Genomic DNA, 18588 nt, shown 5'->3' on the forward strand with positions numbered 1-18588 from the left:
GAGAGAGAGGTGATCATTCTGCTCCACCCTGTGCTTGCCAGGCACAGCTGGGAAAGACACAGACAGACTGGAGAGGATCTCAAGGAGCACCTCAAGGGTGATCAAGGACTGGAGAACCCAACTGATGAGGAAAGAGGAAAGGAGTGAGATATCATCACTGGGCTGAAGAGAAGGCTCAGGGGTGGTATCACACTATTCCAGTACTTAAAGGGCTGCATAAAGAGGACAGAAGCTCTTTCCTCACAAGGAGCCACAGGAAGAAAACCAAGGGTAACAGACACCAGTTGCACTGAAACAGGTTTTATTTTCTTACTAATTTTTTTTTGTTGTTTCAGTAAGAACAATGATTCAGTGGAACAACCTCCCCAGGCACATGATGGAGTCTGAATCGATAGAGGTTTCTGAGATGAGACTGAAATCCCCTGTGAAAAATGTGCCAGGGCAGTACTACAGAATTGTTTCCTTGGAGGAAAGGTTTTGAAAGGAAAGGTAAAATGAGCTGTATTTGTATCACCTAATACAGGTATAACGGAGCTGCTGGATTTACTAACAGAACTATATTATATATTCTTGCTGCTTTAGACTATCAGCACCCAAAACCAACAAAACACTTCATGTCAAAAATCAGTACGTTTATTTTTTATGACTAGCATGCTATTAAAGCAATTTAACTAGAATATAATTATCCCTGTTATTGTTTCCAATCAGAAAAGCTTATCAAATTGAAAGCTGAAAACATTTCAAGACTTTATAAATGGGTTTTGTTTCCCTTTGGTTTGTCAGCAGTGCTTGATTTCCTTTGCTGTAAAACAATAATTTAACCAAAATATGGAGTTCTATCTCCATGTAAGAAAAACAGTTCATTTGTTTTTGTTGTTTTTAATTAATGTTAAATGCATGCTATTAAAATACTCTCATTAATTTCAAAGTTTATAAATTTCTCAGCTTCCTTCAAAGGAAGTATCTGCTTTTATTTTGTATTTTCTTTTGTTCGCTAAACTTTGAAACATTAGAGGCTTTTAGCAGTGACTGCAATGTTTATATACTTCAAAAGACAAATGCTGTGCAGGATCAGAAGCAATCAGACATCTCCTTAGGCTAAATAAAAACCTAAAAGAAGTTCATTGTAAAATGTAAATCTTCTATGGTACACAAAGCACCGAAACAAATCCTAACCAGTTCAAAAATGCAGGTTCGTTTTGTATCATCAAGGAATTAGAATACTGCATTATACAACTGTGTGACAAAACAGGGAGTAAGGTTTTATTTAGATGAAAAAACATGACATGGTATAGCTAAGAGATTAAATGCTGAATATGTAATAGTAATCAAACTTTCCGTAAATTATTAAGAGAAATCAGGAGAGCACTTTAAGATGTTCCCCTATGTGCACATTTTTAAATTTATCCTTTAACCAATTCTTCTTATCCTTTCTATAAAATTTCTTATCCTTTCTCTTTTGAAATCAAAGGAGTGCTGCAGCACTGAGCCAAGTGCATCCAAACTGCCAGAAAATCATCCCTGCCTCTGCACATCCCAATTGCTCCTGTTTCAGCTATTTATTGAAAATACACATCACCATAAACCCAGCCAGAAAACATGCATGCTCTTCTCAGGGTGAAGGATATCACCTTAATCATAATCAGGGTCCTCAGCAGGAGCACAGCCCACAAATGCTGGAAAGAGGAAACTACACAAGAGATTCTCAGAAAACTGGCCCTGCAGTCAGCACAATCCAGATGAACAAGGAGCCAATTTAAGATAAAACATCCTGCAGAATTCTGAAATTTTTACAATCAGTTCTGTTCCACAGTCACACAAATCTTTTTTGTGCTGACATTGATGCCTCTGGTAAAAATTATCATGTACGTGATACAAAAGCCACAAAAAGAACTACCAATATTTGTAATTTAATCCAGGATTTAAACAAACTTCCAATCTTTTTCCAATGGCACAATTACTGCACTGAAAGGCTTTATAATCTTTATAAAAAGAAAATTACTAATATTCCTAACAGGGTTTAAAAACTTTTTCTTGGCTGAACTGTCCTTAAGTAAAAGGGACTAATCTGACAGCTCATCACAGTTAAATCAGAATAGGAAAAGGAAAAACCACAACAGTGCATTTTCCTCAGGGCACTGAAACTGTGGTGGCTGCCAAACAGAGTGTGTCAGAACAGTTTTCCCTGAATTCTCTTTTGTTTGAGAAGCAAATAAAACTAATTTATCTCTTCTGAAAAATCAGTGTTATTATCTATGAGACTTTATTCCCCTTTTGAATATGAAATTGTGCCCCAGAGAAAAAAGATTTTTTCCTTCAGAACTTTAGGATAAAGAATTGGTTATCTCAAATAAAAGACAGCAACGTTCAGGTTTGCTTTCCTTGACCACAGAAGATTCTCTAATTTAACAAAATAACAGAAAATACTGTAAATTATTCTTACCTATTTTCTTATTTCGTTCTTCCCCGCGACTGTGTGCAATAATTGGAGAATATATGAAGGGGCTTTTGGTTGACACATTCTGACCAAGTAAACTTTTCATTTTGTGGGGTCGGAGACCGGTTGGGAGGTTCAAGAGCTTCACAGATCTGTTGAGTGAAAAAAAAAAATTTCATTATTTCATTTATTCTACTTTGTAACAGTTGACTGTGTTAAAAAAGAACTGATAAATATGAAATGTCAGTCTGAGAATAAAATACCTGAAATAGAAAACTTGAAGCAAACATTTACAATACAAAAGGAAGTAACACCAACCCAAGGAAACTGCACTTTCAGAAAGCTCTCTGAAAACAAATAACAAAGGAAAAAATCTTCTTTAGAAACCAACAAAACCAAAACTAGCCAGAACAGTGATTTGAAATCCAGCTATTAATTTTATTAAGACTGAACCACAACTCCAGTGCAGAAAGCAGCAAAATATTTAACTTAAACCCAAACTAGAATTCAGACAAAATTTCATTGGCCAACACAAAGAAACTTCTCTCCACAGTGAAAAAAGCTGATTTTAATACAGTGAAAATACAGAATTGCTGTTGGAAGGAAGGGAATGCCCCAGAAATTTGAGTGGGTTTGTTAAACAACCAGAAAGAAATTGCAAATAGGCAGAAAACAAATGCTTTATTAGACACATCCCTGCCAGTCCCAATTCCCTACAATGCCATGCAGGGGAAATCATTGCCCTCTTCCAATGCTGAGGGGAAAGTAAAGACTAAATTTTGGGCAGAAGAACAAGAAATAAATTGGATATTCAGTAAAATCAACAGCATTCTATAAACCTGTAGGACACCTAATTACTTCAAATCAGGAACTCTGCACAATAAAGAACAGATATATCAGTATCACACTAATGGAAAGTAGACACACACAAGAAACAAAGATAATGTGTTTCTGCTGAAAAATAATGAAGCTGTAACACTAGACAAGTTCTCTCTGTGAAACAAAATACCTGATAAGAAATTACTAAATAACACTAAAAATAGGTTGAAGAAGAAATAAATCACATCCAATTACATCATATTACATGTTGGTGACACTTAGTGCCAGCATCAAAATCATATGCAAAATCACAGACAATGAGCCTGAGGAATAAGAAGGAAACTGTAAGAGATGTCTGATACTTCGTATTTTAAAACCTCTTCTGATAGAATTGTTTTACAAATTAGAATGCAACTTAAAGCAAAAGTGTGAATGATACTTATTTGAGGAAATAAACATTGAATTTGATAAAGAGGTCACAATAAGGAATTTTATTTTATATACAGAGGAAAGTGCTTTGGCTCCTTCATGGTTATTTTATCAATATTTGTGGACAGCCTGCTTTACCTGAATGCATGACAGTGGAAGGAATGTTCCTCAACCATGTTTCAGAGAGCTGTACTCTCACAGGTCAGACACAGAAGAGGGGAGATTTTTTAATTCCTTTTTGTGAAAAGCTTCAGTCATGTCCCCTGGTCTGACACCACTGAATGCAAATGAGTGATATTTAAGAATTACTAACTAATTTCACTAGCTACCCAGAAGATCAAAATCCTGTATTTGGAAAATGTTAATTAAAAATATCCTTGCTTACATGGGAAAGGGAAATTTATTTTTCTTTTAAGAAATCCCACTATACTAAATAAACAGAGGGAAGGAAATAAATGGCATTGAGTAAATTTGAAGTAGTAAGGAAAGTATGTAAGGACAACTAAAAGCAGCAGTGCTGAAAAGAAAAAAAAAAATTCTGCTTTTACGCATATTAGTAAGACAATTACCTTTAACACAGGTAAATTATAAAAATGGGAATAGTGCAATTTTTTATCACAGAAAATTCCAGATAAGGATTTCATAATGAACATGAGTAACAATATACAGATTTTGCCTTGCCAAATCTCTTCTATTGCTTTTAAAGTACTGGGGAGAAAAGGTAACATTGACACTGTGTTCCTATTACACTGTGGCATTTCCATGCCTGACAGTATTTTGATTAAGAAATCTGCAACCAAAATAAGCACCCCACATTAAATGGATTAAAACTCATAGACCATGAAATGTCAACAATAAATAGAAGTCATCCCCATCAGTAAATGTGGGTTTCTAGAGGGCCCTAACATGGATTGAATCATAAACTGAGCTTATTTAACGTTGATCAAAATGACATTTCCACACATTTATAGCTGATGTTACAAAAATTAGCAGGATTTAGCTCAGAGAACTCTGCAGTCCAGCAGCACAGCTGATTCCCAATGGGCTGGGCAGGTCTACAACACCAGACCTGTAACCAGAGGCTTTATATCTAAATTCAACTAATATTTCATCGGAGTACAAATTTTTATTACTATGGGTTTTATAGACATTTTAAAAGACAAAAAGGAGGAGAAGAGGAACAGCAATTCTTAAATGTTAAAGTTAATGCTGGGTTCCTCACCCCATGACAAAACACAAAGAGCTATTTCCAAAATTCCAAGCACATCCAGGTCAAGACAAGTTGATAATGTAAGTGGATATGTTTGTCCCCTCCTCTCAGCATACAAAACATTTCAAGTGACACAAAGCCTTTCCCATTGAAGTCTTGGGAATCACTTGCCAGAGTTCTGACTGGCCTCTTCTTCCAGTCTCTTCTCCCAGGTAATAAGTGACAGAATAAGAGGAAATGGCCTCAAATTGCACCTGAGGAGGTTTAAATTCAGTACTAGAAGAATTTTCTTCATGGAAAGGGTTGTCAAGTATGGAAGGGGCTGCCCAGGGAGGTGGTAGAGTCACTGTCCCTGAAGGTGTTCAAAAAATGTGTGGATGTGGCATTTCAGGACATGGTTTAATGGTGGTGGTGCTGGGTTGCTGGTTGGACTTGATTACTACGAATGTCTTCTCCAGTTTTAATTATTCCATGGTTCTGTGATGCTATGTCTAAATGCATGACTCCCATGAAGAAGGATTCAACCAGCATTTGCCCCATTTTCTTCACTATTCAGCACAGTTTTCCTGAACATGAATTACCTTTCCTTCAAAAAGAAGATATTTTCTTTCAGTCTTCTATTACTGATACCCAGCAGCTGCTTTCTCTCCCTCTGACTCTCTCTAATGTTTGATGCCAGGTTTCAACCTGAACAAGTTATTATTCATTGGCCTGACTGCATGATGTGCCTGAATGGAACTAAGACTTAGAACAGGCCAGTGAAGGTGCCATTTTGAAAATGCAACATCTGAAAATGGAGAATTACAAAAAGCACCACTTCCAGGTTAGTTCCAACCTCTGTGGATGGAGATGCATCCAACTCATGGACCTTCAGTATTGAAATGATCAAGTACTCAACTAAAATCTCAGCTGCAGCAAAATACCTTCCTTCAATTGAATAAGAAACTGTTGAAGGACAGTTATTCAAAAAACAAAACTTCTCTCTTTCTGAAACTAAAGGGCACAAAGTATTTTCTGGTCAAAGGCTCTATTTTTGCACAAGAGCTTCTCAAAACAATTTGACATTTTTCCATGTTCCTGTGATCCACATGCATAAAGTGACATGACTGCATCCTTTCAGCGTCCTTTAAAATTTGACAGGTACTGTGAAAAAGTTAAAGTTTGTGTTCTGGTCTTACTTCACAATAGGCAATTTGGTGAAGGGAACAGGAGGTAGCTTCAAACCATCTGGAAGAGTGATGACTTCCATTGTCCCAGGACATTTTGCTGTGTAGCTTTCCAAGCTCTGCGTGACATCTTTCTTTTCTAGAAAATAAAATTAAGAAACAATTTCAAACTCACATTTAACTGGGACTAGAGCCTTTTTTTGTACAAAAGAAATCAAACAGCACACCAACTAATTTCTGCATTCGGCACTTATGTTCAACCTCAACAGATGGATCAAATATAATTAAGTGACCTAAAGCAAAAGAGATTTCTCTGAATTTTTCAAGTGTCAGTCTATACCTATTTTCTGTTAGATTTTTTATTTTCAAAATACAATTTTTTTACAATTCCATCTATTAAATCTATATATCTGAGCAAAAAAAACCAGCCTCACACATATTAAGGTTATAAATAATAGCATTGTATGGGAACAATGACTGCTCTGAAACATTAGATTAAATAATACCAAAGGCAATGAAGAGAAACAAATGACTTTTGATGTTAACTTGTGTGGAAACTAATCCTCAAAATAATTGTACTGTGCTATGCTACTAAATCATAACAACTGGTAAGAACAATTTTCTTCAGTTTGGCTTAAAAATACAAGAACATTCAAATAAATATATATTATTTGAGTTATCATCAAGAATGCACAATGATTGCACATTAGTTTTAACCAGCAATTATTTTCAACAATATATAAAACTGTGTATACAGGGGAAAAAAAAATCTATTTGGAAATAGAAAGCATCAACACAAAATTGTATTTGATCTTCATGGTGCCTTCCAACCCAAACCTTTCTATGATTCTTTGAGTCCCTAATTCACTGATGAAATGGAAGTCTGCAAAAAGAGAAAAGCCTGGGAGTGTTTGTTTAGAGGGGAGAATGAGGCAGAAGAAAAAAACTATACTTTTTTAAAGTGAATATTCACAGAGTATTGGAAAGAACCTTAAAGTTCAATCCCCCTGCCATGGGCAGAGACACCCTCCACTAGACCAGGCTGTTCCATGTTCTACCAATAAAAATAATTACTAAATATCAAAACTGCATCTAGAAAATACTTAAAACATCAAAATATTCAATGATAAAACTAAATAAGGAAAGGGGAGGGGTGATAACAAGTAGCTATTAGTAGTAGTACTACCAAAACAATCTGCCTAGACAGGTGTACTGGGTTATGCAGCAAGGTTGTGGTAGCAATGAGTGGCCTTTGGGAGAAGGTGTCACGGTATCTCCGTGACAGAGCCCATTCCAGACAACCCCAAAACAAACCTGCTATTGCCCAAAGCTGGGCCAGTCACTTACTGCTGGTGGCACCTCGGTGAGAACATATTTAAGAAAGGGTAAAAAATACAGCATAGCAGCTGTGAGAGGGAGAAGTGAGAAAAATGTGAAAGAAACATCCTGTAAACCATGCCAAAAATACCAAAACCTGCCCGAAACACCATCTTGGGCCTTGAAAAGTACAAGCATCCAGCAATGCTTTTGCTGCCCCCATCAATCCAGCTTAGTCTGTGAATTCTACAGCCACCAAAGTAAATAAACATTGATTGTAATTCCCTTCACTATGGAATTAATGCTGCATAACTGACAAATTGTCTTCCTGGTGTCTGTGTTTCACTGAACAGTCTCTTGAGCCATTCCCCACATTTTAATTGCCTGTAGGAAATATTCCCAAAACCACATTAATTAGACATCCATACACACTCAGAGCACCACAGCACAGCCAGGAGTTGTAGTGGGTCAAGGCTGAGTATTACCATCAAAATTTCAGGTTATTTGCCATATTATGAGCAAGGGCACATAATACAAGCAGAATCCACCGAGATGGAAATCTTCACAGCTACCAGGAATGATGAAGATAATTCTACAGCATGTGCTTAATTGTGCTTGAAAACAAAGGTCTGCCTTTCCTGAGCACTGGCTTTCATTCCCTAGTGTGAAACACTGTTAGTTATTGTTCTCCAAGAAAGCAGTCTGCCATTTCAAAGAAGGATTTGTTTTGATTTTTGACTCGCACGGTTATTTTGTGGTAGCAGCTCCCTACATTTCCCATGAGAAAAAAGCCAAACCAAACCATTTTTCTATGTTGATGTGGTGTGAAACACAGCTTTAAACATGCTGCTGCCAGGCCAGCAGCTCAGTTCCTTCTTCTTAGCACATCTCAGCCAAGATGCTGAAGGAATCCACGTCAGCAGGTCACAATGGAAGTATTCACAATGCTGATCCTGCCCAAGAGCCACTTCTGAAAGCAAACACTGGAACCTTCTCCCTCGAGGAGCACCTCGGCTCCCTGACCTCTGTGGCCTAATGGCTGCCAAAACCTTCTACAGCAATTGCAGCTCTGAATTCTCACAGCTTCTGGTTGCCTGACATTGTGTTCTGACAGAACCTCCTGAGAGGAGCCACTGAACTCCTCAACCTCCCTCCTGACCCACAGCTGGGAGATTTCTGTGATTGTTATCACCAGCACTTTTCTTTTTGAAAAGAAGAGACAAAAGCCAGAACCTGCTCTTGGAGGTCTTTACCCACCTGGTGCCTTCATGCTTGTACAGGTCAGCAGGAAGGCAATCACCACTTGATCCTGTGACCTGTGAATTCACCTCAACAGCTTTAAAAGCCTGTCCTGCAGCTGGGAGCACTACTGGATACTCTTGTGTAGGTATTAGAGACTCAATTTATTAAGTGAGGAGTGACAGCTTATTTTCTCATCTGGATTAACTATGTTCACAGTGTTTTTTCCCCTCAGTTTCTCTCCAGACTCACTGAAAGACCAGGATCACAGAAGGGCTGTAACCAAACAAAGCTGAGCAAAGCCACTGTCAGCACTGACACTGGAGCATATTCTGCTCAGTTTGTTCAGAATAAGCCCATAGCAGTTTCCCCATTTCATAGCAAATTGATTTAGACTGCTTCTGAGTGCCAAAAATTTTGCAAGTGCACCCATACTTTTAGAATTTCATTGCTTAGCTACTTCACCTCAACATAACGAGCACTGATTTTGTGTCCAAACTGCTTCAAACCTTCTTCTAATATGAGAACACAAAAATCTGAGAGCTTCAGATGCACAGCCAGAAACCATTAGTGACTGAAAGCTACTAAATGTGGAAAAGACAAGACTTTCTGCTCGGTTCACAGTCATGTGGAGCAATATTTCACAATAATGGAGCCATTGAAAAACCAGAGCAGGACAGGACAGAAGGTCAGGTATAGACTAACGTTTTTAAGCACTTTAGTAACTGTGATTTAACAGTGTAGCACAAACAGCAATTCATGTCTTGGCAGATAACACAGAAAATTTTAAGAATACAATTTCTGCAACTGTGCTCTTTAATATTTGAAGAATTTTAAAATAGCTGTACATGGGTTCAGTCACTACCCACTGAAAACTAAGGCACAGAACAAAACCACATTTGTTCTTTGGCAATAGTTGGTTGATGTAGAGTTGATCAAGTCATGGTGTTCCCTGTAGAAGAACCAACCTAAGCCAGGTGGAATAAAGAAAGGGAACACTTTCTGTCTGACCCACCAATCACCCTGGAACAACTTCATTTCCATCTGGAGTGCACTAAAATATTGCAAACAAATAGCTCAACACTTTCTGACTCCAACTTTACCTCAGTGATAAGCCCAGAATCAGCACTTTAACAAAAATCCTCATTGCCCTGGGTGCTTTGTGCTGGCTGAGCTTTTTCCTTCTCCCTTGAAAACATCAAATAATGGTCACAAAGAAGTCTGAAGAGAGCTCCTGCAGCAGTCCCGATCCAACTCTCTCAGGACAGACACAAACATCTCCTTAATAAGTTAATAGTAATATATAACAAGACAGAAAAGTCAGACTGATGACAGGAAAAAAAAAACAAACAAATTAAAAAAAAAAAAAAAAAGCAGGTTTTGCATCCATAAACATAGATATAGATATGGCCTTCCAGTGCCTGAAGGGAATGTACAAGAAAGATGGAAAGAGACTTTTTACAAGAGCATGTAGCGACAGGACAAGGGGAAATGGATTCAGACTGACAGAGAGCAGGTTTACATTAAATATTGGAAAAAAACTATTTTCTGAAGCTAGTGAGGCCCTGGCACAGGAAGCGTTCAAGGCCAGGCTGGATGGGACTTAGAGCAACCTGGGATGGTGGAAGGTGTCCCTGCCCAGAGCAGAGATTATAACTTTAAGGTTGCTTCCAACTCAAGATTATTCTGTGATTGTGATATTTCCTTCACATACCTACACATAATGAGAACTGCTTGGTGAGCCCTAGGGAAAAGTCCATGTCTGCTTCCAGGAGAATCTTCAGTCTCAGTCTGCCATGAAGATGCAGTGTACTCTTTAAAGAATTTCAAAAAGGCCACAAAATACATTAGGACCCTCACAAAAGCTGCAGTAGAAATTGATTATTCACAGACAGCAGTCACTACACACCTTTTACTCTGCAGCTAATCACAGACTGAAGGGGGTGTGCAAATCTCCTCAGCCTTCCAGGCAGTGCCTGAGCTCTGGTTGGGGCAGCTGCAGATGGACAGGGAGCACCACATTTGTGCATTCAGGGCATCCCCCTTCCCCAGGCACAGCCAGGCCAGAGGTGTGAGCAAAGCACCTTTGCAAGACCTGCAGGATCATTGCACTCCTGCATCACTAGGTTTGGGAGCTCAGCAGAACAGAGCAGCTCCTCTCACCTGCAGGCAGCACCTCCTGCTTTTCCACCCCATTAACTCCAACACAGATTGGGTGATGGCACTTTCTATGGTTTTAGTAACAAACAACACCACTAATATTTTTGTGAAAAATACATGGAGCAAGTAAACACAACTTCAAACTGCTCAGAAATCTCACACTTGAACAAGCTGCTTTGAAAGCAACACGGAATCCCTGTGTGTTGATCCCACTATTGTCTACTGCAATAAATGTGTGTGCTCCCCACAGACTCCAAAGCTGGTCTTATGGAGAAAGGCACTAGCAGTCAGCAGAGAGTATGAATCCCATTTCTTTAAGAAATCAAGCAACATACATCTCTAAATAAACATAGCAGAGACTGATAAAATTCACTGACATAAAAAGAGCAGAAACTAGAAGAAAATAATTAATCTATGCTACCAGAGAGTCAGACCAGCTTTCATGAACTTTATCAGAGACTGATTCCATCCACACAAAGGATTCAGTTATTTGCTGTGTAACAGCTCATCTTTGGAAAATAAGTTCTCAATTTACTACTCACTTTGCAGGAAGAGGGAAGAATAGAATATTTTAAACACAAATAAAAATAGCTCTCTTTTAGAAGCAAAATGTTTTTCACTTCTTAAAAGACTGACATGGAGATAATGAGAAGAGACTGACTAAACACATCACAGCCTTCTTATTACAAGGTTTTTAATAATTGTATGAAATGTGTGCACATGAAGTCCCAGCCAGTTTGCACAAAAATATTTCTAGTTAAAACCTCGTTTTAAAAATTGACATAGCTGAAGACAGAGTTCATAAAGACACCATTAAAATTTCAGTGTCTGGCTCTCCAACATAGAAGATCATGAAGTTCTCAGAACTTCAGATGTCTGCATACTTCCAAAACTAAAAAAATGTATTTTGTACACACAAAATCAGTATATAAACCACTGAAATCAATACTAATTTTTTCATGTTAAGGAATAGCAGGATAACCTTTACAAAAAGTGGAGTATATTAGGCATAGATAACTTCTATAATGATAAATGAAGTTAAGGACTACTGTAAAGCTGCTGCTGGGTAAGGCAGGTTTTGTAAATATTCACAGATACAATGGTACAACTGTTAAACACATCTGATTCTGGACTTTTTGTGGAAAAAGCAGAGACAGAGGATGGACAGAAAAACACATTGATTTGGACACTGTTATGCAACATCACAAGAATTTGGCCAGAAAGGTTTATCAGCATTCAAAATTTCAATGACGCCACCGGTAATCCTAACTTGCTTCAGAAAAGGAGGGTTTAGTTGTTGAAAAAACTGGGAAATTTGTCTGAAAACTTAAAATGAAAACATGTCAGCTCTCTCTCCTAATGTACAGTTGAGTTATCCCATCCCTCTGTAAAAACATCTCTTCAGCATCTCTCCTATCCTACTCATCTTTTCTTGGCACATCCAATCACACTCAATGGACATCCTATGGGGAGTTGACGAAGGTACATGGATGATCCATTCTTAAACATGGATATTTCTTTTTCCATATAAAGTGCCAATTTCGACAGCAGCCTTGACTCCAGTGCTTTAATTTGAATTTAGGGTGAGAGAGCAGTATTGAGCCTGTTAAATGTCATATAAAATACATTTGAATTTCAGTCATATAGCACCTCCTAAAATAGCTTCCTTTGGTACAAAAAAAAATTAGCACTTAATAATACAGCACAAATTCTTCATGTCTTCATCTTGCCAATTAAAGCAGATCTTCCCCAAAGGATTCTTTTTTTCCTGGAATAAAAATCTTGCAATGTCCCTCCATTTGCACACCCGTATTATCTTTTCCCTGAATTAATTGAGGGAAATCACACTTCTTTAAGATCAGAGGTACCTACATGAGGATGGCAATTTTGGGCTAAAGCTCAAAGACTCCATTTTGTTCATGAGTGACCTTAAAAATTAATTGAAAATTTCTGTCATAAAAAAGCACTATTTTACTATAACAATTGATCTGCTGATCAGTTTAAGAATTTGGCTGTGGCACTGGCTAGAGTTTTTGCCTGTACCTCACTGACACACAAGTCTAAGCAAATGTAAATTATGTGTGAGACTTTCAGGCTGGTCTGTAATGCTAAATATTTGATTCACAGTACATTATTTTTGTCATATAACTTATGACTTAAAAAATCGTTGTGTTTCATATTTAGTGCTATGCAAATGAATTTACATATTTTCATTCTTGTTGCTAGTTTACTCCATTTCATTTATTTATTCCACTTTAAAAAAATCAAAAGTCTAAGACATATAATTCATGAAAATAAATTGCATCTTCTTAATAAAGCAGTTTGAGCAAAGTTATTTAATAAGTTGGCTTGTCTCTATAAAACACAATTCCAGGGAGACATTCTGAAAGCAGGGGTTTAAAAAAGCAGGAAAGTGGAACAGGAACACAATAGTGCTCAAGTTTGATAGCACAGAACTGATAAAAACACAGAAGTAGATGTAAAGCAGCAGAAGTCACAGTAGCATGATGAATAAGATTTAAGTGCCTTCTAAGGAGTCTCCTCCTGCTTCATATACAGTCTCCCAAGTCTTTTATTCCAACTCATCAGAAAGCATTTCCATTCAGGCTTTTTAAATATATTTGCTCTCATACCACATTGTGCCACTGCTATACATCAAACACACAAGGTGACAAGTCTGTTTAATTACATTTGTATATATATATATGTATACACACATACCCCTATTCATATATAAGTACACAGGCAAGATATGACACTAAGCTGAAGCTGTGAAATATTTCAAAGTAATGGCTAAGAACTACCCAGGCTGCTATAAATATTCCCTGGTAATTACCCTCTAGATTTCCACCTTCATCCTGAAATCAGTTAATTTGAATATTATAAGACTAACCAAAGTAGCTTCTTTTTGAAAGGTTTATTGGTTGGGCAAAACCAACTTGCAGCTACTTAGCTAAAATACAACACAGTGCATTAAAAACAGTTCATCAGTGTCAGTTAAGAAAACTTCACTTCAACTCTGAAGTTTACATCAAGTTTTAATTTGTATTAAATTCTCTGTTCAGTCTGATTAAAGCATCATTATTTCTAGCCCCTGAAATCAGTAACATTTACCTTTCTAAAACTTAATTTCCACACTACAGATGATCTAGAAGAAATGCTGCTCTAATTTAAATGCAATTTAAAGTATTTTAAGCATTGCAGCACAAAAGAGAAGCTACAGAGCAAAGCAGCTGGTGCCTTCATTACCCAGCTTTGGGGGATTACCTGTGACAGTATCAGCAGACTCTCAAAGAGCAGGATTCCAATACAGGATCTCTTATTCTCCACTCTCAAGTAACATTATTGTCACTTTTGCCAGTTTCCTAATAGCTTACATCTGTTTTGACAAGTGCTGCTTTGGGCTGGGGTAGAGTTAATTTTCTTCACAGTAATGGGGCTGGGGCTGTGTTTTGGGATTTGTGCTGAAAACAGTGTTGATAATACAGGGATGATTTGGTTATTGCTGAGCACATGACTGACCCTAAACTCATTCACTTATTGTTTCTATCTCTTCTAATCATTAATGAATCAATGTACCAATAGATATTGTTTTCAGTGTTTTTTTTAAATTCAGAAATACCGTATCAACTACATCACACTCATTTAAATGCTCTATTATTCCTTGAAAAAAAAAAATCATGCCTCAAAGATGTTCCAACCTCTTCCTACTAAATCGCAATTATCCATACACCTACTGTTATTTACTAGAACTTCTTGTAACGCACCCAGTACTGAGGCCAAATTTATTGAACTCCAGAGGTGTTCAAAAGATGGAATTTGGTTTACCTCACTTCAAGAGAAGCATCCATGACCAGGGTCACTTCGTCAGTACTGAGACAGCCATAGATGTGTAAAGGGAGTGATGAATCTTGTAAAAAGAATCCCTGGGGTGGCCAGGGTCACTAGGAAGACTATGACATAGATATATCAGTTGGAAGAACTTCCATCCCTCTTGAACTCTTAAAAAAAAAACTACAGCAATGCACTTGCCATTTGTAATTTTAAAGTGAGGATAAAAACACTTTAAGAAATTAACTGCAACTGTAGTTCAGCTGTTTAAAATTAAAATGCTTTTAGCGCCTTTGAACCTTATCTGGTACCTGAAATTTATTACTGTTAATTTTACAGTTCAGATCACTCCCTACCATAAACCACTTCTAATTACATTTCAAAATAATTTCAGATGTATTCTCTGTAGAGGAAAGACCAGCCTTGGAATATTGTTTCCCAAACAGAAAACCTTCATCCAAATGTTCTGATACAGCTCAGTCTTCCCTGAGTATCTCTTTCCATACCTCAATTATCTTTCAGTTCTGGCAGGCTTCCTGCTTCTGTGTAAAGTTATTATTTTTCATAAGTTGAGTAAGTTACACCTCAAAATCTTTTTTGAGTTTATGTCTTTATTTGTAATATTTATAATCCTGCTTCCTCTAACCTACATATGAAAAAAACAGGAGAAAAAAAAAAGAAGAGCAGCAGAATAGGCAGGAGAAATGGCAAACAGAGGGGTGAAATGGTGAGCAACCAGCTCAAACTGAAATGAGATTAAACTCTCAACAGCTCTGGCTACAGCTCTGAAAACATGGAGAAATCAGAAAGTCACAGCAAGATATGAATGAGAGAACAGGAGGCAGTGAGGTGAGCAGAGTCACAAGCTGCTCCAGCAGTCCCTCAAAAAAAAGATGTCATTTTAAACCATTCCATGCCCAAAAGTTATTTATAGGCTCAAAGGTTATTCTTATCCCCTGCTCCAGCGAAATCCATTTAGCCCAATCTCTGTGGGAAGGCATAACCCACCATGTGTCTGTGCAGCTTCACTTCATTTTCCCAAGTTTAGATGGAAATTCAGGACAATGTTACAATTTTAAGTAAAGATCCTCAGAAACTGTCTGGTCCTTACTGCTGCTTGGCAGGAGGGGTACAAAGGGTTAAAGTCATTTCCACATTCACTTGTGGTCTAGCTGTCAATTTTCAGGAGCCCAGTTTAATGTTCTTCCTTATCTTCCATACTTCTGCATAGCAATTTGAAATTTAAATGACAGCGAGGGAAAGCATATGCGATCTGTTCTATAAATAAAAATGTCTAAAATACTGCATAATTTCCTCTTTCAAACTGCAAGATCGAAAGACACATTTTAAGAGTTGTAAGACACCACGTCTGACATCATCAAATTATGCTCAGTCCAGGCTTAACCATAATTTCTGAAAATAAACAAGATTTGGGGTTTCTTTCTTAGATCAAGCTCATCACTTCTTGGCAAAAGGTACAAGCTCACCCAGGCAGCTGACATCTCACCCATCATCTGAGCATCGCAGGCTTGAAAGGAACAGGATCTGAAAGTGCTCTCAGATTAATGGTGCAAAGTCCCTCAGCTACCAAGTCCAAGCTGTATCAAGGTGGCCTGCCCAGCCAACACTGACAAGTCCATCCCAACTCACCTACAGGATGAGGTGAACTGAAAGAGCTTCAGCAGCAATTTTGGCAGAAATCCTTCATTAGTTACAATTATCTCAGTACAGGCTGAGAATAAACACCTTTCAGTAGTATCCAATGATTTAACAAACAATCACACAGAGGAAGGACAGAAAGGCACACCAGGATAATTCTGGGGTTCTCTCCATCACCTACTGTCAGCTCAAGAATCAAGAAATCCAAACCCCAGGTCAACAGATGAAAAATTACTTCTTCATGTTTAATGCAGAATCATCAGTGAGTCAGTAGTTTAATTCATTAAGTACATGACAGAGCAGTTGAGAGCTCAGATGTGAAGGCTGTCACCTCACCAGAAGACTGGAAAGAACTCAAGTGCAGCAACAAAAGACCACAGGATGGAAGATCTTGGCAGGGATACACTGAGAAGCACTGAAAAGTGCACATTATTTCCCAAACAACAAAATAGACAAATCTTGAGGATCTTTAAGGAATTAGCCCACAAAATTGAATACTCCTAGTTTCATCCCATGCTATACATGGTGGGTGAGAAAAGGTCACCTCAGCACATCGAGATCCTTGCCACCAGAGGCAAACAGCAGGAATCCTGAAATCCTGGAAACCTGCTGAATGTCTGAAAGAACATGAGCTTGCAGGGGTGAGGGACTGTTCTGACTGGCTCAAGCTGAAGATAGACAAGTTCTGCCTAGATCCACAAAGGCAGGGAGGAATTAGGTTCTGAACATTGCCAGAAAGAAGATTAAAACGCAAACAACATTAAATGTTGGGATCCAAAGGGATAATTCAGCTTCACTTTTTTACAGAAGAGGTAAGGAGAAAGTAGGAAAATAGGAGAATACCAAGAATGATGATGAGAAGCACAGGGAAGGGGTTACCCCACACGGCTCCAGCTCTGGCTCAGAGAGTGCCATGGGGAGATCTCCTGGGGGCTCTTCCCTGGGCTTTCCCCAGGGCCCCTTCCAGAGCTGCCCAGCCAGGGAGCAGAGCCAGGGCAGCAGCACCAGCAGGGTGGAGCAGCCTGTAGGAGCAGCCAGGACAGCAAGGACACCAAAGACTCCAGCATTCTGTAGACCTCACAGATTTTTGGCAGGTTGGGCACTTGCTTAGAGAGGGGTCTGAGAGTGACAATGTCATGTCCACCTCACAGCATCAGCACATCACTGGTGAACTTCATCGCTCCTCCCCTAAAATCCATTGGCTGCTCCTCAGTATCCAGGCCAAGTTCACCTGATGTACCCAAAGTTTTTTGCTCCCTTCCCTAACCTATCAACTACAAGGTCTTCCAATGATCCTCCAACAGGGTGCCTCATTTTCTAAAAGAAAGCAGTTCAAAGCTTTCACTTTCAAACCTCTAATCTCCCAGGAGCCACTGGAGAAACATTCCCAACATTGTACTCACTGACCACAGGACTGCCTGATGAGTGGACAGTCATGTTTCTTTAGTAGTTGTTTCCAAACAGTTTTGTGTTTAAAGAGGCCCTAACAGATGAACCAACTCAGAATTATTTGCACTCAATACAAGTCACAGCCCTTTTAAGAAGTATGAATATTATCAGCGAAGAACCACAGTAAAAAAATGGTGTTTTTTTCTGAATATCTGACATTACTCAATTCAAATTCACTGAGCTGTGCACACAGTTTTGTTTCAACAAGCATTATGGAAAAAATAGGTTCAATTCCAAGCAACTTTGCAACTGCACATTTTAATTCTTATTTAAAGAAAGTGATTCTTAAGGGCTTGTTACCATTAAAACATAATAGCTTGAAATTAGAGGTTTTACACAGAATTTAGTACCTCTTTTTGCTTAGCAGAAGACTGCATTTTACATATTTATGTAACTAAATAGCTTAATTTTAAATCAAACTTTTAGCTTCCATGTTGTTAAAATAGTGACTGACATCTCCCATTTACTTGATGATAACTCTTTATTTAGATTTGCCAGGCTGCATGGTTGGAAATTCAAGTAATTTCAAGTACACATAGACAAACTGTATTTTAAAATTCAACTGAAACATTAAAATTTGTTTTAAACACAAACCAGTTTTGACTATGCATTTGTGTTCCATTAATAGAAGCAAGAGATTCTAATTAATAGATCTAGATTTCATTGGAACAACTAAATCTCATCAGCTGAATTTCTACTTGGAGAATACATCACTTTTTTTTCTGTTTCCTGAAGTCCCAGTATCCCAACTTCAACTGAACTAGTAAATGAACAGGATTAAATTTAAAAACTAGAAAATGTTCCTTTTCTGTGTCTAGAGGCAGCTAATCTTGAGATAAAAAAGGGTTAGAAGGTCAACTTCCAGAGCCAAT

General features: G+C 38.0%; 1 protein-coding gene across 1 annotated transcript in view; it reads right to left on the reverse strand.

Moving 5' to 3' along the window:
- The window catches only part of TRAPPC9 (trafficking protein particle complex subunit 9), a 435473-nt gene that overhangs the window by 387744 nt on the left and 29141 nt on the right, over positions 1-18588 (reverse strand). Inside the window, exons 11-12 of the mRNA XM_062491886.1 lie at positions 6074-6200; positions 2444-2589 (exon numbers count right to left, since the gene is read on the reverse strand). Of these exons, the coding sequence (XP_062347870.1) occupies positions 2444-2589; positions 6074-6200 (273 nt within the window). The remainder of the gene's footprint in view (positions 1-2443; positions 2590-6073; positions 6201-18588) is intronic.

Source organism: Cinclus cinclus, chromosome 1 (genome assembly GCF_963662255.1).
Source record: "Cinclus cinclus chromosome 1, bCinCin1.1, whole genome shotgun sequence".
Classification (NCBI taxonomy): Eukaryota; Metazoa; Chordata; class Aves; order Passeriformes; family Cinclidae; genus Cinclus; species Cinclus cinclus.